General features: G+C 44.1%; 1 protein-coding gene across 2 annotated transcripts in view; it reads left to right on the forward strand.

Moving 5' to 3' along the window:
* The window catches only part of DPP6 (dipeptidyl peptidase like 6), a 908,079-nt gene that overhangs the window by 59,848 nt on the left and 824,044 nt on the right, over window positions 1-24,187 (forward strand). Inside the window, exon 1 of one of the 2 annotated variants that reach the window (XM_072763225.1) lies at window positions 22,297-22,702. The exons of the other annotated variant lie outside the window; for it this stretch is intronic. Coding sequence (XP_072619326.1) covers window positions 22,652-22,702 — 51 coding nt within the window. The 5' untranslated portion in view covers window positions 22,297-22,651. Of the gene's footprint in view, window positions 1-22,296; window positions 22,703-24,187 lie in introns of those variants that run through there. 2 annotated transcript variants of the gene reach the window in all.

Genomic DNA, 24,187 nt, shown 5'->3' on the forward strand with positions numbered 1-24,187 from the left:
CACAAAACCTTTTGAAGCAATGTTTTCTTCTTTGATTGGAAATTGACTTTAATTGTAAATTATTGTTTATATTTATAGGGCTATAACTCAGAGACAAATCTTAGTTCATAGATAGAAATTTAGTTCCAAAAATTGGAAGAAATTTTAGGACACATAAGGTATTCCTGTAATATCCCAACCTCCTCTAAGAATTTTTTACAGATACCATTCATTAATTCAAGTATTTCTAAGATTTTGATAGAGAGGGCCTTTTATTGAATCAAAATTGACACCCCAAACCCCACAATTCTTACTTCTTACTCCTCTAAATTAGAGGTCAACAAATTTCTTTTGTGCATATTTTAGGCTTTATGGCCTAATGGTCTTGGTGGCAAGTGCTTACTTGTTGTGCCCAAGATTGTGAATCCAAGAAACCACTGAGGAGCCGACACTGATGCAAGTACACGAGTGTTTATTAACAAGCTCGAGCTTGGGACCAAGTATACCCAACAGAGCGGAGCAGGGACTTGGACCTCGAGGTGGGTTCCAGCTGGGTTTTTATGGGCTGGTCTAGGGAACCTCCAGAAGGGGTAGAGGAATTTCTCAAGTTCTGTTTACATTCTGATATGGGGCTTTCAAGGACATTGAGTTCTGTTCTCATTCTAATATGGGGCTTAACTGAAGTAAGGTAAAGTTCAGCTTATTCACAGGAGCCTGAGATGGCTGTACTTGTGCACTGAACTTAAGGTGGAATGGCCTTAATTTTCTCCGCCTCCACATACTAACATCTGTTACATAACAGAACAGCTGTGGATGGTATCTGAGTGCAGGAACGCAATTCTCTCCAACAACCTTTATTTATGGACACTTCAGTTTGAACCGTGAATAATTTTCACAAAGAAGTCTCCTTCTGACTTTTTTTTCAACAATATAAAAAATTAAAAAAACATTCTTAGCTTGTGAGTCCTACAAAAATAGGTGGTGGGTCAGATTGGGTCTGTGGGGTGTCATCTGCCAAACTTTGTTCTATATGATAGCACTTCACATGTTTGGAGACAGTTGTAATAGACTTTCAAATAGTTCCTAGTTGGCAATAAGTATTCTTTTTTTTTTTCAAGAATGTAATGTTTCAAGAATATAATGTTGTATTTTCCAAAAATATAATATTTTGAATTGGCATGGGTATTAGTTCGTTGAGGTGACTTATCACACAGTTATATAAGCAACTGAAACATAAATAATAATATGAGCTCATGAGTATTGTAGAACTCAACGAAAAATGTTTAAGTATTTATGTGTAATGTAGCATTACATTTTAGTCTGAAGTTTTTGTCAGTCAAGGCATAAAGAGTAATAGAATGAGGTGCTTAACTCTTATCTTTTTTTTTTATTAAAGTAGGCAATTCATCAGAAGAAAGTTTAGTACCACAAAAATTTTAAGAATTTAGTTTTGACACATAGATTCTTTTGGGAGAAGATACTTATAAATGTAATAGACAATGTATTAGAGATTTGTTTATTGTACAACTTGTTTTTTTTCCTTAAAATATGCTATATTGGAGATATTTTAATTAAAGTATGGATTTCAGCTGAAAAAAAGGGTGATAAGATCTTCCTATAATATTCCCCCATTCTTTTTTTGATGAACACATTTTAAGTTATGTTAATAGGAGTAAACAAGTGAATTCCTTTACCATGTGTAACTCTCTGTATTGTTAATAATACTTTTTGCTCTAATACCTGTTGTCTCAGCTACTGTGTATGGCTACAGACTTCTTTTGACCAGTGTATTCTATAATCTTTTATTCTATACCTTTAATCTTTCCTTGTGGTTATATTTTAATTATGCCATTTGTTTTATTTTTTATACTGTATATTTCTCTCCTGAAATTACTCATCTCTCCACTCTTTAGAACTATTTTTTCCTTTAGGCCCTTGACCCTGTTTACAACAGCTGTGTTGGATTCATCGTCTGCTAATTCTAAGATGTTGATGATTTCAAGGTCAGTTTCTGTTGACTCCTATGCTCTTGAATATGCATGATGTTTGACTATTTTATTGCATGTCTAGTAATTCTGTATTGTATACTAGACATTAGTTTGGTGCATTCTGAAACTATGGCTTTTGTTGTCTTCTGATGATTATTGAATTTTAGTGTGGCAGGCAATTACACTCAGGGTTGATTACCTTGAACTTATAGAAGTTTGGTTTTGTACTTTATTAGGGTGCAAGCCTCTAGATGTGGACCTTTGGGGATTGCAGTAGACACCTGAGATGTTTACCAAGTCTCTAAGTGTGGAAGTGTAAATTTAAATTCTGTTTTCCAAAAAATAAAAAATAAATAAATTCTGTTTTCCTTCTGGTGAGCAATAACTGAAATCTAAGTTCAGCTTTTTCAGCCTTCTGAGTGCTGCTTTTCTACAGGGCTGTGTGGTGTCTTTTGCAGATATATGCAATTCACAATTTAGTTAATATATGTGGGGATTTATATGTAGACTCTGGCCCTTCTCTATTGTGGCTCCTTCATTTGTGAGATTTTCCACCTCAATTTTCAGCTACCCTGGCATCTAAAGCCAGTAAGCCTGTTTTTGTTTGTTTTCCTAACTGTGCTGCATCCCATGTACTGGAGAATATCAGTGGGAGAAAGCTGTATGAACCTTGATCTAATTAAGTGAGGTTCTTTCCTTCTAGGGTTATCAGCTTATCTTTACTTTTAAGAAGCCTTGAGAATCATGAAATTGTATTACTTTTAAATTTTTCCTAGAGTTAACCAGGTTAGTCTGATGTATTTCTTTACCATTATTAGAATCAGAATTATCCAAACCAATATTTAGTTCTGAACTAAATTTAGTTCATGAACTCTCTCTTGAGCTATGTTTCATAGTGTCGTTATGTCTGTTCTTTAAAGTTCTATCTTTGCTTTTTATATTTTATTTCTATATGTTCTTTGTGGATATTTATCTAATTTGGCTTTTCAGTTTTGACTGTCTCTTATTCTCTTGTCATGCTTTCAATTATCTTTTGAAACACATTAAGTCTAGTCATTTCATTTGATAATTCCATTCTCTTTCATATCCTGGGATATGATTATATAAGGGGAGGTGTTTCTTATTATTTTAATTTATGATGGTTTATTTCTTTATGTTTATTTGAGTTTTTTATTGCATTCCCCCCCACCTTTGGAATTTTTACTGTAGGAATCCTTTCAGCATGGATATTAAAGCACATTCCTGAAGTGAAGAATCTGTTATTCTATCAAAATATGGGGGGGGGGCATATCCAAAATTGGATTGCCTTAAGTTAATGTTTGGCTTGATGTTTATGGGACACACAGTTAATGTGAATGGAAGCTCTAAATCCAGAGGTGTTTAGGAATCATTAGTAGAGATACACTTTTTCTTTTTTGGAATGCCATGAGAGAGAGGTTTCTTCCAGAGGTCTGTTTACTCATTTGGACATGGAAGCTTTCCTATCAGCTTTTATTTCAGGCATTTCAGACCGTGTTTTTAGGTGTATATAGGCTCTGACTTCTTTTCCTATGTTCTTGGAGAATTGTTCTCATCAGCTTATGAAACATCCTTCCTTGTGCATTGCACTGCTGTTCACTTTGTATTCCATTTTGTCTCGTGGCAACACTGCCACGCCCCTCTTCTCCATGTTTGCATCTGCTCTTGTCTTCTTTACAGACCTTTATTTTCATCTCTCTTAAACCACTTAAATTGTCTATTATATTGGGTGAAAAGTCAAAGTTAATTTGTTTTCCATTTACAAGAACTCCTCTGTATTTGATGGACCCATTGAGGGCCCATTGGTATGGACCCATTGGTAATTACTGGGAGTGTTAATATTTTGGACACATACCTCCTTTATTATTTTTGTGCTTCCTCCTTTTAATACTTCTCAGATGGTTACTTTTTCTCTTCTTGTATTATTATCTATTGCCCTATAACAATATCATCATATTTAGTGGCTGAAACAATGCGTACTTATTTTTCCAGTTTTCGTGGGTCTGGGGTTCTCATAGCTTACCGGCTCTTGTGCTCAGGCTCTCTCACAGGCCCGCAGTCCACATGTCTACTGTTGCCAGGGCCCTCATCCACGGCCTCACAGGAGAAGGACCCATCCCTCAATCTCACGTGGTCACTGATGACACTCTGTTCTTGGTGGGTTGTTGGACTGCTGGGCTCTGTTTCTTGCTGGTTGTCATCTGGAAACCACCTTCCTTGCAGTGCAGGCTCACAACATAGTAGCTTCTTCAAAGCCAACAGGGAGCAGATCTCCTAGGAGGCCTAGTAGCACAACCTCATCTAATGAAGTCGCAAATGTGTAGTCACATACATCCGATTGCCTGCGCTGTGTTTGAGTGTTAGAAAAAAATCCCACATCCTTTGCATTCAAGGAGAAGGAATCACACAAATGCATGAATACTGGGAGCTGACCATCATGGTGACCACCTTAATGTTCTCCATGCCATTTTCTGAATTATTGTTTTCTTTGTCACTTTTTTTTAATGCTTTGGATTATATATATTTTGCCTTCCTGCTGGCACCCATATTTCCCCAACAGTGTCAAGAGCTGATCAGATGATACCTTCTTTTCCCAAATAAGTCAAGGTTATTTAATTCATACTATTTACATAGGAAAAAGAATATTAGTGCAGATCTGGGGTATCAGATGTGATCAAGAGGTGCACTGACTGAAGAAAAGTTATTCACTATGGATTCCTATCTGAACCTACCCTAGGAGCAGCATACCACACATTTTATCACTTACCTCTGAGTCCACATATAAACATACCTGCCCTGTACCCCTTTCTCAGAGGACCTCTGTTTGCTAATTATTGGAATAATTAATTTAAGTTCAAGTGTTAATGACTAATAATGGCATTTTATGTAATCATTCAAACCCCATTTTCAAAATAACTGAGGCCTCTGTGCCTTAATCCAAGGGAGCGAGCAGTGGGAGGATTATTGACTCCTTAAGAGGATCAATCTGCTACACATAGAGTGCATTCTAAGGAAGGTGATTAGCCCCAGACAAGTCATGATATATAGAGTTGGAACTTCTTTAATTGAAAATGCCAAAACACAATTGTTTTCAAAACATCTAACCTACTTTGGACTTTCTATCACCTAATTTGTTGCCTCTCCATTTACTTTGCAAGTATAGGAAATAGCGATGAAAGTTATAATACATGCTCCAAATTAAGTCTTTTTCTGTTGCAAGGAAGATTTAAAAAAATGGAAATGATTTGTCTCTTACAAGACCACATTTTTAGGTTACAAACTAGACCAAAGCTTTCATTAAAAATTTTAATTGTTCTCTTTTCAAACTGGTTAAGCAAAATCCTTAGTATGTAGTTTTTTAGAAAACATTGTATACATAATACCAATTTATGCTTATTAGTATGTGTGTCCTTAGAATTCAGAAATTCCCTCTTTGCTTATAGGTGTGTGTACGTGTGTGTATATGAAATTGCTGGCACTAGTTGCTATAGTCAATATTTAAAGTGCTAAGCTCAACATAAAATCTAAAATTCTATCAGAAAAGAGCTATTTCTACCACTTGAAAAATGTCCTATCTGCCCAGCCCCTGCTCACAGCTCTCTAGCTGTGACTTTGGAACAAAGCCATGATTCTTCTACCGGAAAATGTTTGGGGATAGACTTTGAATGTTAAGTCATTTGGGATGATGTTTTTTTTTTTTTTTTTCTCTTGGTGCTAGCTAGCATCCACTGTTTGTGCAGTAGTAAGACATCAGTTAAACCAAAGCGAATGCAAAGTAGATATTATAGCTAGGCTAATGCTGATTCTTAGCACATAAGCACATCTCTAGAATACTTTCTTATAAAGATGTGGCCATGAAGATTTAGCAGTGTTGGATTTGCCTGGTAAAGTTCAGATCAGATCCGCACTGTACTAAACCTCACTGAGGATGATACCACATATTTGAAATCTGTGATCATTTGGATGTGGTCAAGGTAGATTGTCCTTTGTATAAATGGTGAACCGGTTCATGAAGTAATGAATTGTATGAAAATATCCTAGATTAGTTCCCAGTTAACTCCAGGGTTCTCTCTGGCTCTAAAATTATGGGGATGTGAATTTTTTTTTTCAAGCACCATTTACATACAGATGCACTTGTCCCACCTCATTCTAATCAGTTATTAACATATACCTGTTGAGGACAGCATGGAGACACTCTGCCAGCCTCGCTCAAGCTGTGGGTTTTTCTGGGGGTTTTCACTTTTTGTTACTTCTTCTTCCCCTCCGCCTTCTTGCTTGAAAATGACAAGATAATTTTCTGTGTGATCAGTTGAAAGAGACTCGTTTGGATGGGAGTGAACTGATTAACTGTAGATGTGTGGTCATGATGTTGAGAGGAAGACAGGACACAGATGACCATCTGGGAAAGCCACGCCAGGGGGGTGGTCCTGCTGCAGCCAGGTGTGGGGGACGGTCTCTGTGTAGGGGGAGGACAGCAATGCTGGTGCTGGTGGAAGCATGGATTTCTGCAGGGTAGGTTGGCCATGGCTCAAGACTGGACACGTGCCCTCACCTCCTCCTTCCTGCCTTTCTTCCATAATTGCACCTCCATCCCTTCCTCCCCCAGCTTGCACCAAAGGCTCCAAATGACTGGGTGAGTCATGTATCGGTATTTCCAAGAAACGTTTGCATCCTCTGGAAGCCCTCTCTGTGAGGACATGTCCAATGTGCTGTGTGAGGAACACATTGCACCGCTTCCATTCACAGTGATTCTCCATATGCTGCTTTGTAGACCTTGGGTTTTTTTTTCCCTTCAGCTTTAAGCAGAAATGTTTAATGAAGATGAGATTTTTATTTCCTTTTCCGTATCCAGGAGTCGCTGAATGTGAGTGGGAAAGAACATGGCTTGATATGGTGGAGTTAATGGAGGCAGTATATAATTATCATTATCTGCGACAATTAAGGCAGTATCAGGCTGTGTTGTGACAGTTTATTGTGGTGTGTGGTGATGCAGTAAAGTGATATTTATACCCCCATGGCTGCTCTGCCATTCAGAATTTCATAACTATATAAATGCATTCCGTGGATAGAGCATATGTCTTCAGCATTTCCCTTACTGGCTGCGTCTTTAAACTGGGAATGTGGCCCACAAAAGGAGAATACATCCATAGAATAGATCAGAAAATGAAAAGTTGCACGGTGATGAATGAAATCCCCCGGTACCATCGGGGTGTTGGAATCTGTAAGTACAGGACCTGAGGCCGGCTCTGTGTGGCTGAGGCCCAGACACACAGAGGCTGGGCTGGGAAGAGAAGAGGGAGCAGGCACATAGGGAAGGGGCTCTGTTGTGGGGTGAATATATTCCCTCAAAATTCCCATGTGGAAACCCTACTTCTGAGGGCAGAGCCTTTGGGAGGTGAGTAGGATCAGATGCCTCCAAGGTGGAGCCCATGTCAATATGTTGGAGCCCAGGGAGCTCACCCCCTGCCATGTGAGGCTGCAACAAGGTGGAGAAATCTGAAGTCCGCAGCTCAGAAGCGGCCCTCCCCAGACACCAAATCTGGTGGTTCCTTCTTCTTGGACTTCCGGCCTCCAGAACGAGAAGAAATCATTTTCTCTTGTCTATAAGCTACCCAGCCCATGGTATTTTGTTACAGCAGCCTGAACAGTCTAAGACTTGACCTGACTCTTCCTCCAGTTCAGACTCTGGAAACCTATCCCAACCTTGACTCAAAGCTGGAATCAGACAAGAAGTCAGGGAGGCTAGCATCCAAGGGAGCCCAGTGAGGCTGATGATCAGATGTCAGTGACAGGGGTGAAGAACCATGGGTTCCACAGGAGATGGCCTTCTAGACCATGGCATGCAGGAGAACGTGAGACACAAGAGGTAAAATCGGCGTTCTGAGCTGCATGGGGTAGAAACTCCAGGGCCACACAGAGGATATTGGAGTTGTGTCTCTGCCGTTGACAAGTGGGGCCACCCTGATTCCTGTCCCCACCAGGGGGACATGCTGGCCCCCGGTGATAGGGCTATTCTAGCGTTAAGCTGGCTAGGTATGAAAGCTGGCAGGGCATATGTGTTCCATAGTTACCACTATGTCAGGGTTGCTGTTGGTATTGTCATTGTCATCATACAAGTCAGTATTGTTATTCCAGGACAACGAGGTTTGCACCGTCTTCTGCAGTATATTTGGATTTTTAGAAGTGGACCACTGTCTCAGTCTTAAGGAGTGACTCACAGAAAACCAAATTTCAAGGACTTTGGCGTTTGGAGGAATCTCCACCACATTGGGGGATGTGGGGCTGTCCAAGGACCCCCTCTTCCCCTCCTACTACCTCTTCACTCTCCTCCACCCTCTCTGTGTCCCAGGAGGCTGACATGCATGGATGGCATCCTTGCCCTGTGGCTTCTCATGGGGTTGGGCTGAAGGAAGGTACTGACAGGAGGTGGAGGGCAGGGGAACCAGGGCAGAACACTTTTCCCCATACCCTCCCACCAATTCCCTGAGGACTAGCTCCCCAGCTACTAGCACTGTGCTTGGGTGGCTTTCCTAATCTTGCCTACACCTTTAAAAGCTTTGTCTCTTTTCTGGTGAGAGTGTGCCTTCTGCTTCCTGCAGTAGGTGCAGCTTTGATCCTTGAAACCACATCCTGTCATTGTTTCACTGGCTTCCAAGCCATTGGGGTGATATTCCACTTCATTCTCTTCTTTCCTCATCACCAGAGACAGCTGACAGATTAACCTTTGGCATTTGGATACTCAGACACACCCCTAATATACAAAGGAAGGGAAGAGAAATTAATGTGCTGTGCCTACGTATCCCTGTTTAATTATGGAGAATATGTTAATTTTTAAAAGCATTGCTGAGATGCTTAGTAAAGTAGCAGGTGTTACGAAATTGCATTTTTATTATCCTTCCCCGTATCAGACATGGAAATTATGGTCTCTCCCGCAATTTCACCACTTGCTAAATGTTCCTCGTCAGTTACCACAGATAAATGCTTCTTTTTAAATCATATGTAGACAATTAGAAAGTTTTAGGTTAATTAATTTTCTATATTAGAAGAAAATATTTTATATAAATTAAAGGCAGTGGGATTAATGAGTTGCTGTGATAGGACTACTTTTTTTTTTTTATTGAATTCTTCAAGATAGGCAGATGGCATAACCCAAAGGACAATTTGGTGGTAGCGGTTCTTTAGAGGAAAAGCTCTAAAAGGAAGCAATTTTTTTCCCTACACACAGAACAGTTCTAATCAAATGTAGGGAAAGGGGTACTTTCCACAGCAACCAATTCTTTCAAAGTCTGGATATGAGCAAGGTGTCCTACCACTCAATTCAGCTGGAGTCAGTGCAGACCCCACCAGTGAAGGGCTCAGTCCCATAAGTCCTTGCTCCCACAACAGACACCAGTTGCAAATCCCTAGGCTAGCCATATGTACTTCTCTCCAACTTGATCACAAATTGAGGGACTGTGACCCCCTTCTCAGGCTCAGTGATATAATGTATTGCCTCGGAGAATTCAGTGAAATACTTTACTTACATTTACTCATTTCTTATAAAGGATATAATAGAGGATACAAATGGACAGCCAGATGAAGGGCTGCGTAGGGTAAGGTTTGGGGGAAGGACAATGGCTTCCATGCCACCCTCCCTGGACCTCCATGTATTCATCACCTTGGAGACTCTCCAAACCCCTATGGCCAGAGCTTTTTTTTTTTTTTAAGATTTTATTTATTTATTCATGAGAAACAGAGAGAGAGAGGCAGAGACACAGGCAGAGGGAGAAGCAGGCTCCATGCAGTAGCCTGACGTGGAACTTGATCCCGGGTCTCCAGGATCATACCCTGGGCTGAAGACGGCGCTAAACTGCTGAGCCACCGGGGCTGCCCTGGCCAGAGCTTTTTATGGAGTCCAATAATCAATAATGATTATTTTTAAATTGTGGCATAATTGACCTACAGCATGATGTTTCAGGTGTACAACACAATGACAAATATTTGTAGATATTTCAAAATGATCGCCCCCATAGGTTCAGTTAACATTCGTCACCATATACAGTTAGAGAATTTTTTCTTTATGTTGAGAACTTTTAATATTTATTCTCTTAGCAACTTTCAAACATGCAATTCAGTATTATCATTTATAGCTGCCATGCTTTTCATTATATCCCCATGACTTATTTATCTTGTACCTGGAAGTTCGTACCTTATGACTCTCTTCAGCCATTCTACCCCCTTCTGATCCCCTACTTCTGCAACCTCCAATCTGTTCTCTGTATCTTTGAGCTTTTTAAAAATTTTTATGTTTTTAAGATTCTACATATAAGATAATACAGTGTTTGTCTTTCTCTGATTTATTTTCTTTAGCATTCTTTATCCATTCATCTTTCAGTGGACGTTTTGGTTGTTTCTATATCTTGGCTATTGTGAATAATGCTGCAGGGGTAAGGGGTGTGAGTATATTTTCCAGTTAGTGGTTCTGTTTTCTTTGGGTAAGTACCCAGAAGTGGAATTCCTGGATCATATGGTAGTTCTATCTTTAATTTTTTGAGGAACTTTCATACTATTTTTCATAGCAGCTGTACCAATTTACATTCCCATCAGTGGTGTGTTAGGGTCCCGTTTTCTCCACATCTTTGCCAGTACTCGTTCACTTGTTACTTCTTATCTTTTCAATAATGCCTTGGTAACAGGTGTAAGGTAATATTCTCATTGTGATTTTGATTTGCATTTCCCTTATGATTAGGGATGTTGAACACCTTTTCATGTAGTTGTGGGCCATATGTCTTCTTAGGAAAACGTCTATTCAGATCCTCTCAAATACATAAAGTATTTTTTAAAAAAGATTGTTTTGGCTATTTGGGTCCACTGCAGTTCCAGCAAAATTTAAAATTTGTCGTCTTTCTATAGAAGAATGCCATTGAGATTTTGATAGGGATTGCATTGAATACACATGTTGCTTGGAGAGTGTGGACAGTTTAATAATATTAATTCTCCCAGTGGAACCCATGAGTGTGGAATATTTTTCCATTTCTTTATGTCTTCTTCAGTTTCTTTTATCATTGTCATAGTTTTCAGTGTATAACTCTTATACCTCCTTGGTTAAATTTATTCCTATTTTATTCTTTTTGATGAGATTGTAAGTGGGATTGTATTTTTAATTTCTTTTTGCTAGTTCAATGTTGGTATGTAGAAATGCAACATATTTCTGTATATTAATTTTGTATTTGCAAACTTACTGATTTAATTTTTTTATGTTCTAACAGTTTTTTGGTAGAATCTCTAGGGTTTTCTATATATAGTATGATGTCATCTGCAAATAGTAAGTTTTATTTCTTCCTTTTCAATTTGGATGCATTTTATTTCTTTTTCTTCTCTAATTACTGTGGCTTGGACTTCAAAACCATGTTGAGTAAAAGCGGCAAGAGAGCGCATCTTGGTTTCGATTCTGATCTTATAGGAAAAGCTTTCTTCTTTTCACCATTGAGTATGATGTTAGCTATGGTGTTGTCGTATGTGACCTTTATTATGTTGAGGTACATTATCTCCATTCACACTTTGTTGAGAGTCATTCATTTTGGACTTGAGAAATACAGGGAAAGAGAAAGATGAAAAGAAGGGGCAGAAAAATTACTTAAAAATAGGATGGGGTTAATAGATGCAGTTGGGAAAGATGAAATAAAATTCTGAAATAAACAAGAATTAAACTAGACCACTCTCTTTCACCAAACACAAAGATAAACTCAAAATGGATGTAAGATCTAAATGTGAGACAAGATTCCATCAAAATCCTAGAGGAGAACACAGGCAACACCCTTTTTGAACTCGGCCACAGTAACTTCTTGCAAGATACATCCACGAAGGCAAAAGAAACAAAAGCAAAAATGAACTATTGGGACTTCATCAAGATAAGAAGCTTTTGCACAGCAAAGGATACAGTCAACAAAACTAAAAGACAACCTACAGAATGGGAGAAGATATTTGCAAATGACTTATCAGATAAAGGGCTAGCATCCAAGATCTATAAAGAACTTATTAAACTCAACACCAAAGAAACAAACAATCCAATTATGAAATGGGCAAAAGACATGGAGAGAAATCTCACAGAGGAAGACATAGACGTGGCCAACACGCACATGAGAAAATGCTCTGCATCACTTGCCATCAGGGAAATACAAATCAAAACCACAATGAGATACCACCTCACACCAGTGAGAATGGGGAAAATTAACCAGGCAGGAAACAACAAATGTTGGAGAGGATGCGGAGAAAAGGGAAGCCTCTTACACTGTTGGTGGGAATGTGAATTGGTTCCCTGTGACCTTTATTATGTTGAGGTACATTATCTCCATTCACACTTTGTTGAGAGACCTGCCCTACGACCCAGCAATTGCACTGTTGGGGATTTACCCCAAAGATTCAGTTGCAATGAAACACCAGGACACCTGCACCCCGATGTTTCTAGCAGCAATGTCCACAATAGTCAAACTGTGGAAGGAGCCTTGGTGTCCATCGAAAGATGAATGGATAAAGAAGATGTGGTTTATGTATACAATGGAATATTCCTCAGCCATTAGAAACGACAAATACCCACCATTTGCTTCAATGTGGATGGAACTGGAGGGTATTATGCTGAGTGAAGTAAGTCAATCGGAGAAGGACAGTGTATGTTCTCATTCATTTGGGGAATATAAATAATAGTGAAAGGGAATATAAGGGAAGGGAGAAGAAATGTGTGGGGAATATCAGAAAGGGAGGCAGAACATAAAGATTCCTAACTCTGGGAAATGAATTAGGGGTGGTGGAGGGGGAGGAGGGCGGGGGGTGGGGGTGAATGGGTGACGGGCACTGAGGGGGACACTTGACGGGATGAGCACTGGGTGTTATTCTGTATGTTGGTTAATTGAACACCAATAAAAATTAATTTATTAAAAAAAAGAAATAAACAAGACAGGAGAAAGAAGAAAGAAAGGAAAGAAAGAAAGAAAGAAAGAAGAAAGAAAGAAAGAAAGAAAGAAAGAAAGAAAGAAAGAAAGGGAAAGAAAGAATCAGGAGGGAGTGAGGGAGGAAGGAAATGCCTCTACCTTTTTTTTTTTATTTTTATTTATTTATGATAGTCGCACAGAGAGAGAGAGTGAGAGAGGCAGAGACACAGGCAGAGGGAGAAGCAGGCTCCATGCACCGGAACCCCGACGTGGGACTCGATCCCGAGCCTCCAGGATCGCGCCCTGGGCCAAAGGCAGGCGCCAAACCGCTGCACCACCCAGGGATCCCAAAATGCCTCTACCTTTAACAACTCTTGCTGACCTGCTGAAGCTGAGAGAATACAAAAAGGCTGTGATCACTTGCTCATAGCCTTGGCATTAATGTTGCATCTGATACGGGTTCTACTCCATCATCTCAACTCTACATTTCTGATTATGTGTCTGTCATCTTTCACAACAACCACTGACATGTCAAGTGTTACCTTCACTTCAGTCAGAGTGGGCTGACCTCACAAACCCAGGACTTCTCAACTTTAAGTCTGGGGTTTTATCTTGTTTTGTTTTTACAAGTTATACCTAAATAATGCCTAAAATGTTTTCTCTTAGGCTTTTTCCCCCCTAACTGTAATTATAATTACAAACTCAGGCTATGCTTATACTTGCAAAGGAAAACAAGCTAGCTTTGGTGGCCTTAACATTGTTTTATATATTTTAGGTTTCTCCAAATATCCTAGCAAGTCATAAGTCAGTATTAATGCATTAGAACTATTTGAAATATATTTATAAAACTTACACAATTAAAGAAGTTGAAAGCTAAACAACAAATGAGTAACATGCTACTTAAAATACTTATCCTCAAGAGTCAATGTTCTTAATGTTAAAAAATACAAATTAATATGAGAAAAAAATAAATAGCTGGACTGGGGGAAAACGAGTAAATATGATGAGTAAACAACTCATAGAAAAATACATATATAAGAAGAGGAGTTTATCTTAATAATAGTTAAGTAAGATTTTACCTCAAATGTTTTACTTCTACTTAAAACAAAGTTTTGTTAGCCAATCTTTTAACACAACTGGCATTTCATATTTTATTATATAGCTATTCCCATATGCGATTGCCTTTTATTTCCAATTTTTGTCTCTAAGTTAAAACTTAAAAACCTTCTAAGTGCAGAATCTTCCTAGGCTTTTCTTTTTCTTCACTCGTAGTCTTTTTAAAAATGATTTTAATGAGATAATTTTTGTACAAGAAAATCCACCCTTTTGAAATGTACAACTCAGTAACTTTTAGTATGTTTACTGGATTGTGCAACCATCACCTTAATCTTAGAGTATTTCATCACTCCAGAAAGAGTCTTTATATCCATTTGCAATGACTCTGGACCCATGGTCACCACAACCCTTCCCCTCCAACACACCTTTCATATCCAGTCCAGTAACCACCTCTCCCTGTCTGTAGACTTCCCTATTTTAGATCTTTCATGTGAATGGAATCATACAATATGTCGTCTTTTGTGCCTGGCTTTTTTCACTTAGCATAAAATGCTTATACGATTCCTTTCTGCTGTAATATGAATCAGTACTTAATTCCTTTTCTGTCTGAATAATATTACACTGTATAGAAACGTGCCATTTCCTTTATCCATTAATTAGTTGATGGACTTTGTGGTTTTTCTCTCATACTATAAATAATGCTGCTCTGAACATTTATGTGTAAGTTTTTGGGGACATATGTTTTCACTCCTCTTGAGTATATACCGAGTTGGAACTGGTGGGTCAAATGGTAACTCTATATCTGACATTATGAGGAACTGCCAGATTGTTTTCCATAGCAGTGGCGCCATTTTACATTCCCACCAGTAATATACAGGCCTTCCAATTTCTCCACATTCTTACCAACACTTACCATCTGACATTTTTATTGTAGTAATTTTTGTGGGCATGAAATGGCAATTCATTGTATGGCTTTGAGTTAATATTATTTTTGTTGAAAAATGAAACAGTCAAACTTATTTTTAAATGTATCTGCCTGTGGCATTTTTAGCAGGGAAGAAATAATGTGTGTTGTATATATGCTTCTGTCAGAGATCTGCAATGAGACTTGAAACTCCAAAACATGCAGGACTGACTTTCCTTGATGACTGAGACAGATGTCAGCTTACAATTTTTCGGGTTTTCATTTCTTTTTGGACATGTATAATCTCAGGCTCAGTGAAAAGAATCCTGTCAGGAGTCAAGAGATCTGTGTGTTCTCAGATCTGTAACTGGCTGCAAGATCTTAGAAGCAAATCAAAACCCCTCTCTTTGCCCTAAATATACTTTCTGTGCCCATTACTCAGTTCTTAAGTGTTAGGCCATTTCTCTTCCACAGGAATTCTAAAATATAGTCTGCTCTGCTGGTTCCACAAAATAGATGTTACGTAAAGGAATTTCACGTTGCCTAAGGATAATAGGATTCTCATACATTTAACTGCTTTTATTTTCCAATCATTTGCTCATCTACAAAGCTGCTTTATACAGATATTCTTAACATATAACAGAACTCTCAATAGTTTAAAACTTTTTACTCTTGCTCCATAAGGTATTTAATGCCAACAAAATACTGCATGAGTCATGAGGTCTTAACTATAATTGCGTAAGGGGTCAGTATTAGCTGAGGGGTTGAAATGTGGGAGGGGGACTTGGTCTAGAATGTTGGGGAAGTGTGGCATGACAACAGATGGAAAATGCAGGTTCTCTATCCTCTATTCCTCCAGTCATCATTGAGGGGTATACAGTAGAACACAAGCATTATCGTTCAGAGACAAGTGTGAGGAGGAAAAAGAGACTCTGAATTCTGTATTTTACTCCATTCAAGTCTATGACCTGACATAGAAGACCACCATGGCCTATCTAATATAAAGGATGGGGTCAGAATTTTTTTTTTCCTGAGAAGTTTGTGATTTCAGTGGATCCAGTAAATAACTGTTGAATTAAGCAAGGCCAGAGATAGAGGTTAACTTAAATAATTTCCTTGACACTTGGTCTATTTTGGCAAAGTGAAACATTGCCAGAGATAAAGGTCTTCTAATTAAATTTGGAGGGTTGTTTATCGATATGCTTGGGGTTTCTCAGATATCTTTTCCATCAATAGAGTAATGGAACCAAGTTGAAAAAAAAGATTTATTTAAAAATTGTGTGATGTCAGCTCTTCGTTGAGAGTGCAGTGTAAGAGAGACGGGGGCATAGATGCTCCCTCATTCCTTGTTATTTGTTCTAGAAACATGTAGTGAACACCTGCTTTTTAAAATTAAGATGTATTTATTTTAGAGAGAGAAAGAGAGTGCACAGTGGCGGAGAGAGGAGAGTGGGAAGCAGACTCCCTGCCGCGTGCAGAGCCTGACCACGCAGAGCTGGATGCAGGGCTGGGTCTCATGACCCTGAGATCATGACCTGAGCGGAGACCAAGAGTCAGATGATTAATAGACTGAGCCACTCAGGTGCCCCCTTGAACACCTGCCCTTTATCAGTCACAGTTTGAGAGCAAGAGGATGCAAAGAAAAGTGTGACATAAGACACCCTGAATGTGGTACTGAGAGGCAGACATGTAAATGGAGACCTGTGATAAGTTGTAACTGCTATTCGAGCTATCAGCAAGAGAGGTGGTTAAGTGGCCAACGTAGCAATTTTAGTGTTATCTTATCACTGAGTTGATACGATGTGTAGTTTCTGCACCTTGGTAACGTGCCAATGCATGGTTGTGAAGGAACAGGTGGGAAATGTGTCAGGTGTGAGATGAGGTGACGTCGGACCTGCCAGTTTTAGAAGGTTGTTCCACAAATGACACTTCTCTCTTCCAAACTACTTGCCACAATGTCCACATCCTTACTGTTCCTACTCAAAATTTGGGCAGGATTTCTGCATTGCCTTGCTGCTTTGCCTTTATAGGGCACCTTAGAGGAGGCTCATCCTGGACCTGGCAGTGTCATTCTCCGCTCGAGGACCTGGGCCTCGGCACCACAGTTCCCAAGAGCAGTGGTTCATGTGGCTTTCACGGCTGGTCTAAAAGTGTCTCTCCACCTGCATCCCCATCATCCACCCCTGCTTCCATGTGTTGGCTTTCTGAACTACTCATGCAGGTCTTCTGCTGGTGCTCCCTTCCCTTGATCCCAGGTCCCTGATGTCTACCTTTATATTGCTCGTTTGAGAAATATTTCAGCAGTCCCCTCTAGTTTTATTTTTCCCTGGTATTTGCCCAAACACCCCAAAAGCCCTATATTTTATATCCCTTTATAAAAAAGATTTTATTCATTTATTTGAGAGAGCGAGAAGGAGCAGGGGACAGAAGGAGTAGGAGAGGCAGACTCCTGGCTCAGCAGGGAGCCCTATGCAGGACTTGATCCCAGGACCCTGGATCGTGACCTGAGCCAAAGGCAGACGCTTAACCAGTTGGGCCACCCTGGGGCCCCTGTATTTTATATATATATAATATATATATATATTTAATATGTATATATTTAGTATATATTTAAAGATTTTATTTACTCATGAGAGACACAGGCAGAGACACAGGCAGAGGGAGAAGCAGGCTCCATGCAGGGAGCCCAATATGGGACTTGATCCCAGGACCCTGGGATGATGACCTGAACCAAAGGCAGATGCTCGACCACTGAGCGTCCCAGGTGCCTCTATTCTTATATTCTTATTTTATATTCTTTTATATTCTAATTAAATTTGGAGGGTTGTTTATGGATACGCTTGGGATTTCTCAGATATCTTTTCCATCATACTTGTATTCTTAATATTGTTTTGTCAATATTGTTAATTTTGATGTCTCCCACCAGATGCTGTAAAGATTTTGAAGACAAGGACTATTTCCTGTAATAAAATCAGTGTGCTTGGTATATCATTAGTGTTGCTACATACCTTCAGTTACTTTTTAATTCCTAAATGCTTTCTCGAATCCATTGTTACAACTTTTTTTTGTGTGTAAAATTAATACTGACAGATCTTTTTTTCCCCCCAGAATATTCCTTCCTGAAAATTTAAGGGTAAATCAAATTATATAGAATGAATGATATTTTTAATGCAGTAGGAAAGCTCATATTATAAAGAACACCAGCAATGACTTAATCTGTGAGTAAAAGAGCAGCTTGTGATAATCATAGTCACTCCCTTTTCCCTTGTACTAGGCTGGTTAATTTTATTAGTCAACAACTGGGCCACAAGGAGCATAGTTATTTGGTCAAACATTATTCTGGGTGTTTCTGGATAAGATTACCATTGGGAGTCAGTAGATTGAGTAAAGCAAATGACTTTCCTTGATGTGGGGGCGGGGGGCTCATGCAGGTAGCTGAAGGCCTGAATAGAACCAAAAAAGCTGATTAAGGGAGCATTCCTTTTTTCCTGACTGCTTTGAGCTTGGACATCAGTTTTTTCCTGTCTTTGGACTCAGATGGAAACATCAATTCCTCTTGAGCTTTTTTTTTTTTTTTTGATTTTATTTATTTATTCATGAGAGATACAGAGACAGAGGCAGAGACACAGGCAGAGGGAGAAGCAGGCTCCCTGCGGGGAGTCTGATGTGGGACTGGATCCCAGGATCCCGGGGTCACGACCTGAACCAAAGGCAGACGCCCAACCACTGAGCCACTCAGGTGCCCCTCTTCTTGAGTCTTGAGTCTGTTGACTTGTGGACTGGAACTTACACCATTTGTTCTCCTGGGACTGCAGATCTTGGGACATATCAATCCATGTGACACGATTCATGTGAGCCAATTCCTTAATACACATTTATGTGTACATGTGTACCATCCTATTGCTTCAGACTAATAAAGCTGCCACGGCTTCCACTTTCATACACTGGGGATTTCACATGTTGGGTTTCCTGATGGGGGAATTCACCTGGGTGCAGTCAAACCTCTTGTAAGAAGTAACAAGAAAAGAACACTGATCACACGACATGACGAATCTGTTCTGTTGTATTACCTGATGTCAATTGTGATAATGAGTATTTTGCTGAAGTCTCAACTTAAAGCTACTTTAATCAAAGCAGTTGCTAATGCAAACTATATGTGAATTAAGAATGAAACAGAAAGGGGATCCCTGGGTGGCGCAGCGGTTTGGCGCCTGCCTTTGGCCCAGGGCGCGATCCTGGAGACCCGGGATCGAGTCCCACATCGGGCTCCCGGTGCAGGGAGCCTGCTTCTCCCTCTCTCTCTCCCTCTCTGTGTGACTATCATAAATAATAAAATTAAAAAAAAAAAAGAATGAAGCAGAAAGATGGACGAATCCAATGGCTGCACTTAGCAGGTTTGGAGAGAGCCTGCCAGGGTTACATGGATGTCCATGAATCAGCTGTAAGCAAAGGTAAATGGGATGTGGGCATTATGAAATACGGCAGGTCTATCTTCTGTAACCTAACAGAAATGTCATGATGAAAATGGGATAAGCGTGCTCCTCTAGTAGAGTGGAAAGGAAGCAGGAAATAAACTACAGAAAGTGAAGCTACGAGCCAATGTTGGGAGAGAGGTCAGGCCACCTCAAGTATTCCCTCATATAATTTTTTCATAAAATTATTATCTGAAACTATTATGACAATGAGAATCTTCCTATTTTAAGCATTTTTTCCCTTACACTCTTGGCTTCTTTCCTTCTTCAAAATCCTTCTTTATCTGCCCAGCTTTCCACAAGTCAACGGCTCAAGGCAGATGAGTTGCAAAGAGTGAATAATCGCTACGGGTTACTCAGCGTTGCTTTGCTCTTTTATTTTGTACAGCGCTCCCCCTTAATGCCTGCTTTTAGCTCCAGTCATTTCCATGGGCCTCTCTGCCAGAGGCAGGGCTCGGATAGGACGCAGGTGCCCCACATAAGTGATTTTGGCTGACAGTTTGGTGGGTTCTGGGAAGACATTCAGTCTGCTTCTAGATTTATTATTAACTTAAAATTTTATCCATGTTTTTCCACTTCCCATTTCCAGAGATAACTTCAAGGAAGTTAAAACAATGGCAGTTTAAAAATATTTTGGGGGGCAGCCCGGGTGGCTCAGCAGTTTGGTGCTGCCTTCAGCCCAGGGTGTGGTCCTGGAGTCCCAGGATCAAGTCCCGTGTTGGGCTCCCTGCGTGGAGCCTGCTTCTCCCTCTGCCTGTGTCTCTGCCTCTCTTCTGTGTCTTCATGAATAAGTAAATAAAATCTTAAAAAAAAAAAAAACATTTTTGTCCTGTTCTCTTGGTTTTCCTTCCCTTACTCCAGCATGTGGTGTTGGGCCAGGAAAAGGCAGGTGGTAGGGGAACAGTCCCAGCTGGCCAGTTCTCATTGAGAAAGAGGGAAGAAGGTTTCACATGAAAGAATGCCGCCTCACGGGAAGAGAAGGAGCCAGCTTTTTTTTTTTTTTTTTTTAAGATTTTATTTATTCATTCATGAGAGACACAGAGGGAGAGGCAGAGACACAGGCAGAGGGAGAAGCAGGCTCCAAGCAGGGAGCCTGACGTAGGACTTGATCTCGGGCCTCCAGGATCAGGCCCTGGGCCAAAGGCAGGCGCCAAACCGCTGAGCCACCCAGGGATCCCATGGGAGCCAACTTAATGTCGCTTCAAACCTGTTTAGGTTGGTGGTAATTTTTGTCAAAGGTGGGCTGGGTGTAGTGTAAAGTTCAGTAGTACTAAGATCCGTGTGGGTGTTCATTTCTGGAGAAAAGCTGTCATTAAGAATCCTGACACAGAAGGTGAGTGCTTCTTAAACCCACAGGCTAGAATGTTCTTTTGCCTTCCACGTTCCTGGCAAACACCAACCCACGTTCTTTAAAAGCTCTTTCCAAGCATTCAGCTTTGGTTCGCCTGTTTCTTCCACCTCATTCTTAAGCCAAATCATCAGTAATAGGTGGTTTCCACGGGTAAACCAACTGCTTGTGTGTGTGCTTATTTATACACTATGTATAACGTCTACTAAGTGCATGCTTGAAAGCATTGTGGGTCACTTACATACAATTAAATTCCAACTGAGCTGTTGGAATAGCTCAGAGTTTTCTGCCTCACTGTGGGTTCAAAACTGGCATCTTATTCATTCCTAAACGTGATTTGTGTGTGTGTGTGTGTGTGTGAATGTGAAAAAAAAAAAGGAAGAGCTTCTCGGACCCCTGCCAGCCTCTCACCGTTGCCACGGCCCCTAGGCGAGGGCGCGCACCGCCCCCCACGTGTGTTCAGGCCTGATGCTCCCACGTCCTTGCGGGCAGCTCCAGACCCGGCGTGGAGCGCCCTGGCTCCGCGGAGGAACGCCGCGGCGGGGGACACCTCCTCTGTCTGTTCTCGGCAGGGCCTGGCGGGGTCAGCCCTTGAATTCGACCCCCTCCGCGTGCGCGCTCTCGGGAGCGCGCGTCCGCGTGGGGCCCGGGCCGAGCCCCAGGTGGCGAGGGGTTCGTTTGGGCAGCGCCCGGGGGTGGGCGTGGGGCCCAGGGCGCGTCCCGGGCAAGCTGGCTCTCGAGGAGGAGGAAGGGGGGGGCTGTGGGCGCGGGCAGGCCCGGGGCGCCGCGGTGGCTGCGGGAGGCCGAAGGGGTCGGGCGCGAAGCACGGAGCCGCCCGAGGGGCCGCGCGGGGCGGAGGCCCGGGGCCAGGTGTGCAGCCGGCGCGGGCAGCGGCCCTGCGGGGCGAGGCGTCCGGTGCCAGGGAGCGCGGCGGCGGCGCATTCGGGCGCAGACCCGGGGCGCAGCCATGGCGACGCGCCGTGTGTCCCCTCGTAACTCGCGCCAACATGATTTATCAGCGGCCGCCCGCAGCCCGCCCTCCGCTCGCCCCTCCGCTTCGCCGCGCCGGCGGCCTCCCGGCTGGGCCTCCCGGCTCTGCCCTGCGGCCGCGGCGGCGGCACCCGCGGAAACCACCTTGCGCACGTTAGTGGCGGCGAGCGTGCCGGCCGCGCGCACCCCGGCCCCGCGGGAGGGGGCGTCGCCCCGAGGGGCCCCGGCTCTCCCCAAACAGTGCGGGTCCGCGTCGCCTGGCCGCCGCCCGGGGCTGGCGGGTGCAGCCCGGTCCTGGCGGGGCCGCCGGTGTGAGCGCGCACAGACACACACACACACACACACACACACGCGCGCCCGCCCGCCCCTGGCGTCGCCGCCGCCCGCCGGGCCCCCGCCCTCAGGGACAAGTGCGGCCACCGGCGCGGCGCGCTGCCTGCGGGAGGAGCCCCGGGCCGCCGCCCGCCGGGGTCCCCGCGTGCGCCCCTCGGGTCCGCGCCGCTGTCGCTGGCGGAGCGCCGACGCCGACCGCCGGACACGCACGCTGCCGGGGCCCGCCCCCCGCCCCCCGCCGCCCCCCGCCCGCGCCCCGCCCGCTCCGGCTCCGGCTCCGGCTCCGGCTCCTCCGGCTCCCGCGCCCGCTGCGCTCCGCTCCGCTCCGCTCGCAGCCCGCCCTCCTCCCGGCCCCGGCCCCGGCCCCGGCCCCCGCCCCCGCCCCCGGCTTTTGTCGCGAGCCCGGCAACCCGCACGCCCTCCGCTCCGGCGTTTCCCGCCCCTCCCGCGGTGGCCAAAAGAGTTGATCGCTATTGTGATCCGCCCGGGAGAGGCGGGGCGGGCGGGGGAGCCGGAGCCCCGGCCCCCGGCAGGTCGGGGTTCCGCCCGGCCAGCTCCACCCTCCGGCGGCCGCCGGCGCAGCCTGTCCTCCCCGCCGGGACGATGGATTAAGTTACTCTTCGCGGGGCCACAAGTCGGTGCAGACTTCGGGAGAGATGAAGGAGAAGGCGATGATCAAGACTGCGAAGATGCAGGGCAACGTGATGGTGAGTGCGGCGGGCGAGGCGCGCGGTGGGCAGCGCCCGCGGGAGGAGCTGCGGGGGGCGGGCCCCGAGCCGCCGGGCCCACCGCGACCCCCGCCCGGGGCCGCCGCCCGCTCGCGCCGCGCAACTTTGCGGTGTCGCCGTCCTCTCCCGCGGGCTCGGGGCGCGGGGCGCGGGGCGCGGGGCGCGGGGCGCGGGGCGCGGGGCGGCTGTGCCAGGCGGGGAAGGGGCGGCGGCCCGGGGAGGGGGCCCGCGCGGAGCCCGAGACCTGTTGGGGTCAGCGAGCCTCGCGCACAGTCGGGGCGGCGCCGCCCGCTCTGCCCGCCCCGCCCCCCCCCCCGGGGCTGCCGGTGCCCCCCGCGGTGACCCCCGGCGGCGGGCGGCGGGCGGCGGGCTGCGGGGCTGCGGGGCTGCGCGAGCGGGCACAACTCTGCCGACTCGAGGACCCCGGCGAGCCGCCCCCCCGCCGCGCCCCCCGCGGGGCTCCCCCGCCCCGGGCCTGCGGCCGAGGGGTCCGCGCGCCCGCACCTCCGGCGAGGCGAGGACGCGGAGGTTGCCATCTTGTTCCTGCAAGTGTGTGTGCGTGTGTGTGTGTGCGCGTGTGTGTGTGTGTGCGCGCGCGCATTTATTTGGGAGACGTTTTAACCCCTTCCGTGTGGTGCGGGATGGTTAGGAGAGGGTCTCGGGCTTCCTAGGACTCGCTGGTACTTTTTTTTTTTCGGTGAGGGGGGACCGCGAGGTGGGGACCGGCGTGTTACTTTTGAGGCCGCAGCTGGAAGCGCGGGCGAGCATTCGGGGGCGGGGTCTGGAGCCGTCGGGAAGGCGGTTCGGGTCCCGGGGACCGGGGAGGCGTGCGGTGGCCCCGCGGGGTGCTGGGGATGACCCAGTCAGTGATCCATTTGGAGGTCTTGCTTTGAACAAAAAGAGGCGAGAAGTGGAAAATTGATCCCAATTGAGCGAATATCCAGCTGGCTTGACCACACCCACAGCAAGACACCTGTTGCCTGCTGGGGAAGGAGCGCCGCCTGCTCGGGGCTCGACTCCTGGCCTGAGGTGTGCATCACTCCGTCCAGAGTAGCTCAGGGAGGGCAGTGACAGCACTGAGGAGTTTATTTTGCAAGACCCCCTCCCCTCCATCCCCAAAAGATAGGCCCCTCTTTCCAGGCACTCTGTCCCCTGTGGGTGCTGCCGCTAACCTATTGCTTGTTTGTGAAAATGCATATTTTTCCCTCATTTTCCTCTTCTTTTTTTAGTCATTGTGTCATTCAGCATATATATATATATATATAATTTTTTTTTTTTTGGTATACACAGGGCAGAAATGCGTATGGAGTAATGTATTCCAATTAAATTCCCACCTGTACCTGTAATGCCCCTTTTCTGCTATGCCATACTGTGCTAGTAAAGCCTACACGTTTAGGACTGGAGCAGAAGAATGAATCTGAATTAATCCTATTGGTAATATGATGACATGTTACTGATTCATTA

Source organism: Vulpes vulpes, chromosome 7, assembly GCF_048418805.1.
Source record: "Vulpes vulpes isolate BD-2025 chromosome 7, VulVul3, whole genome shotgun sequence".
Lineage (NCBI taxonomy): Eukaryota > Metazoa > Chordata > Mammalia > Carnivora > Canidae > Vulpes > Vulpes vulpes.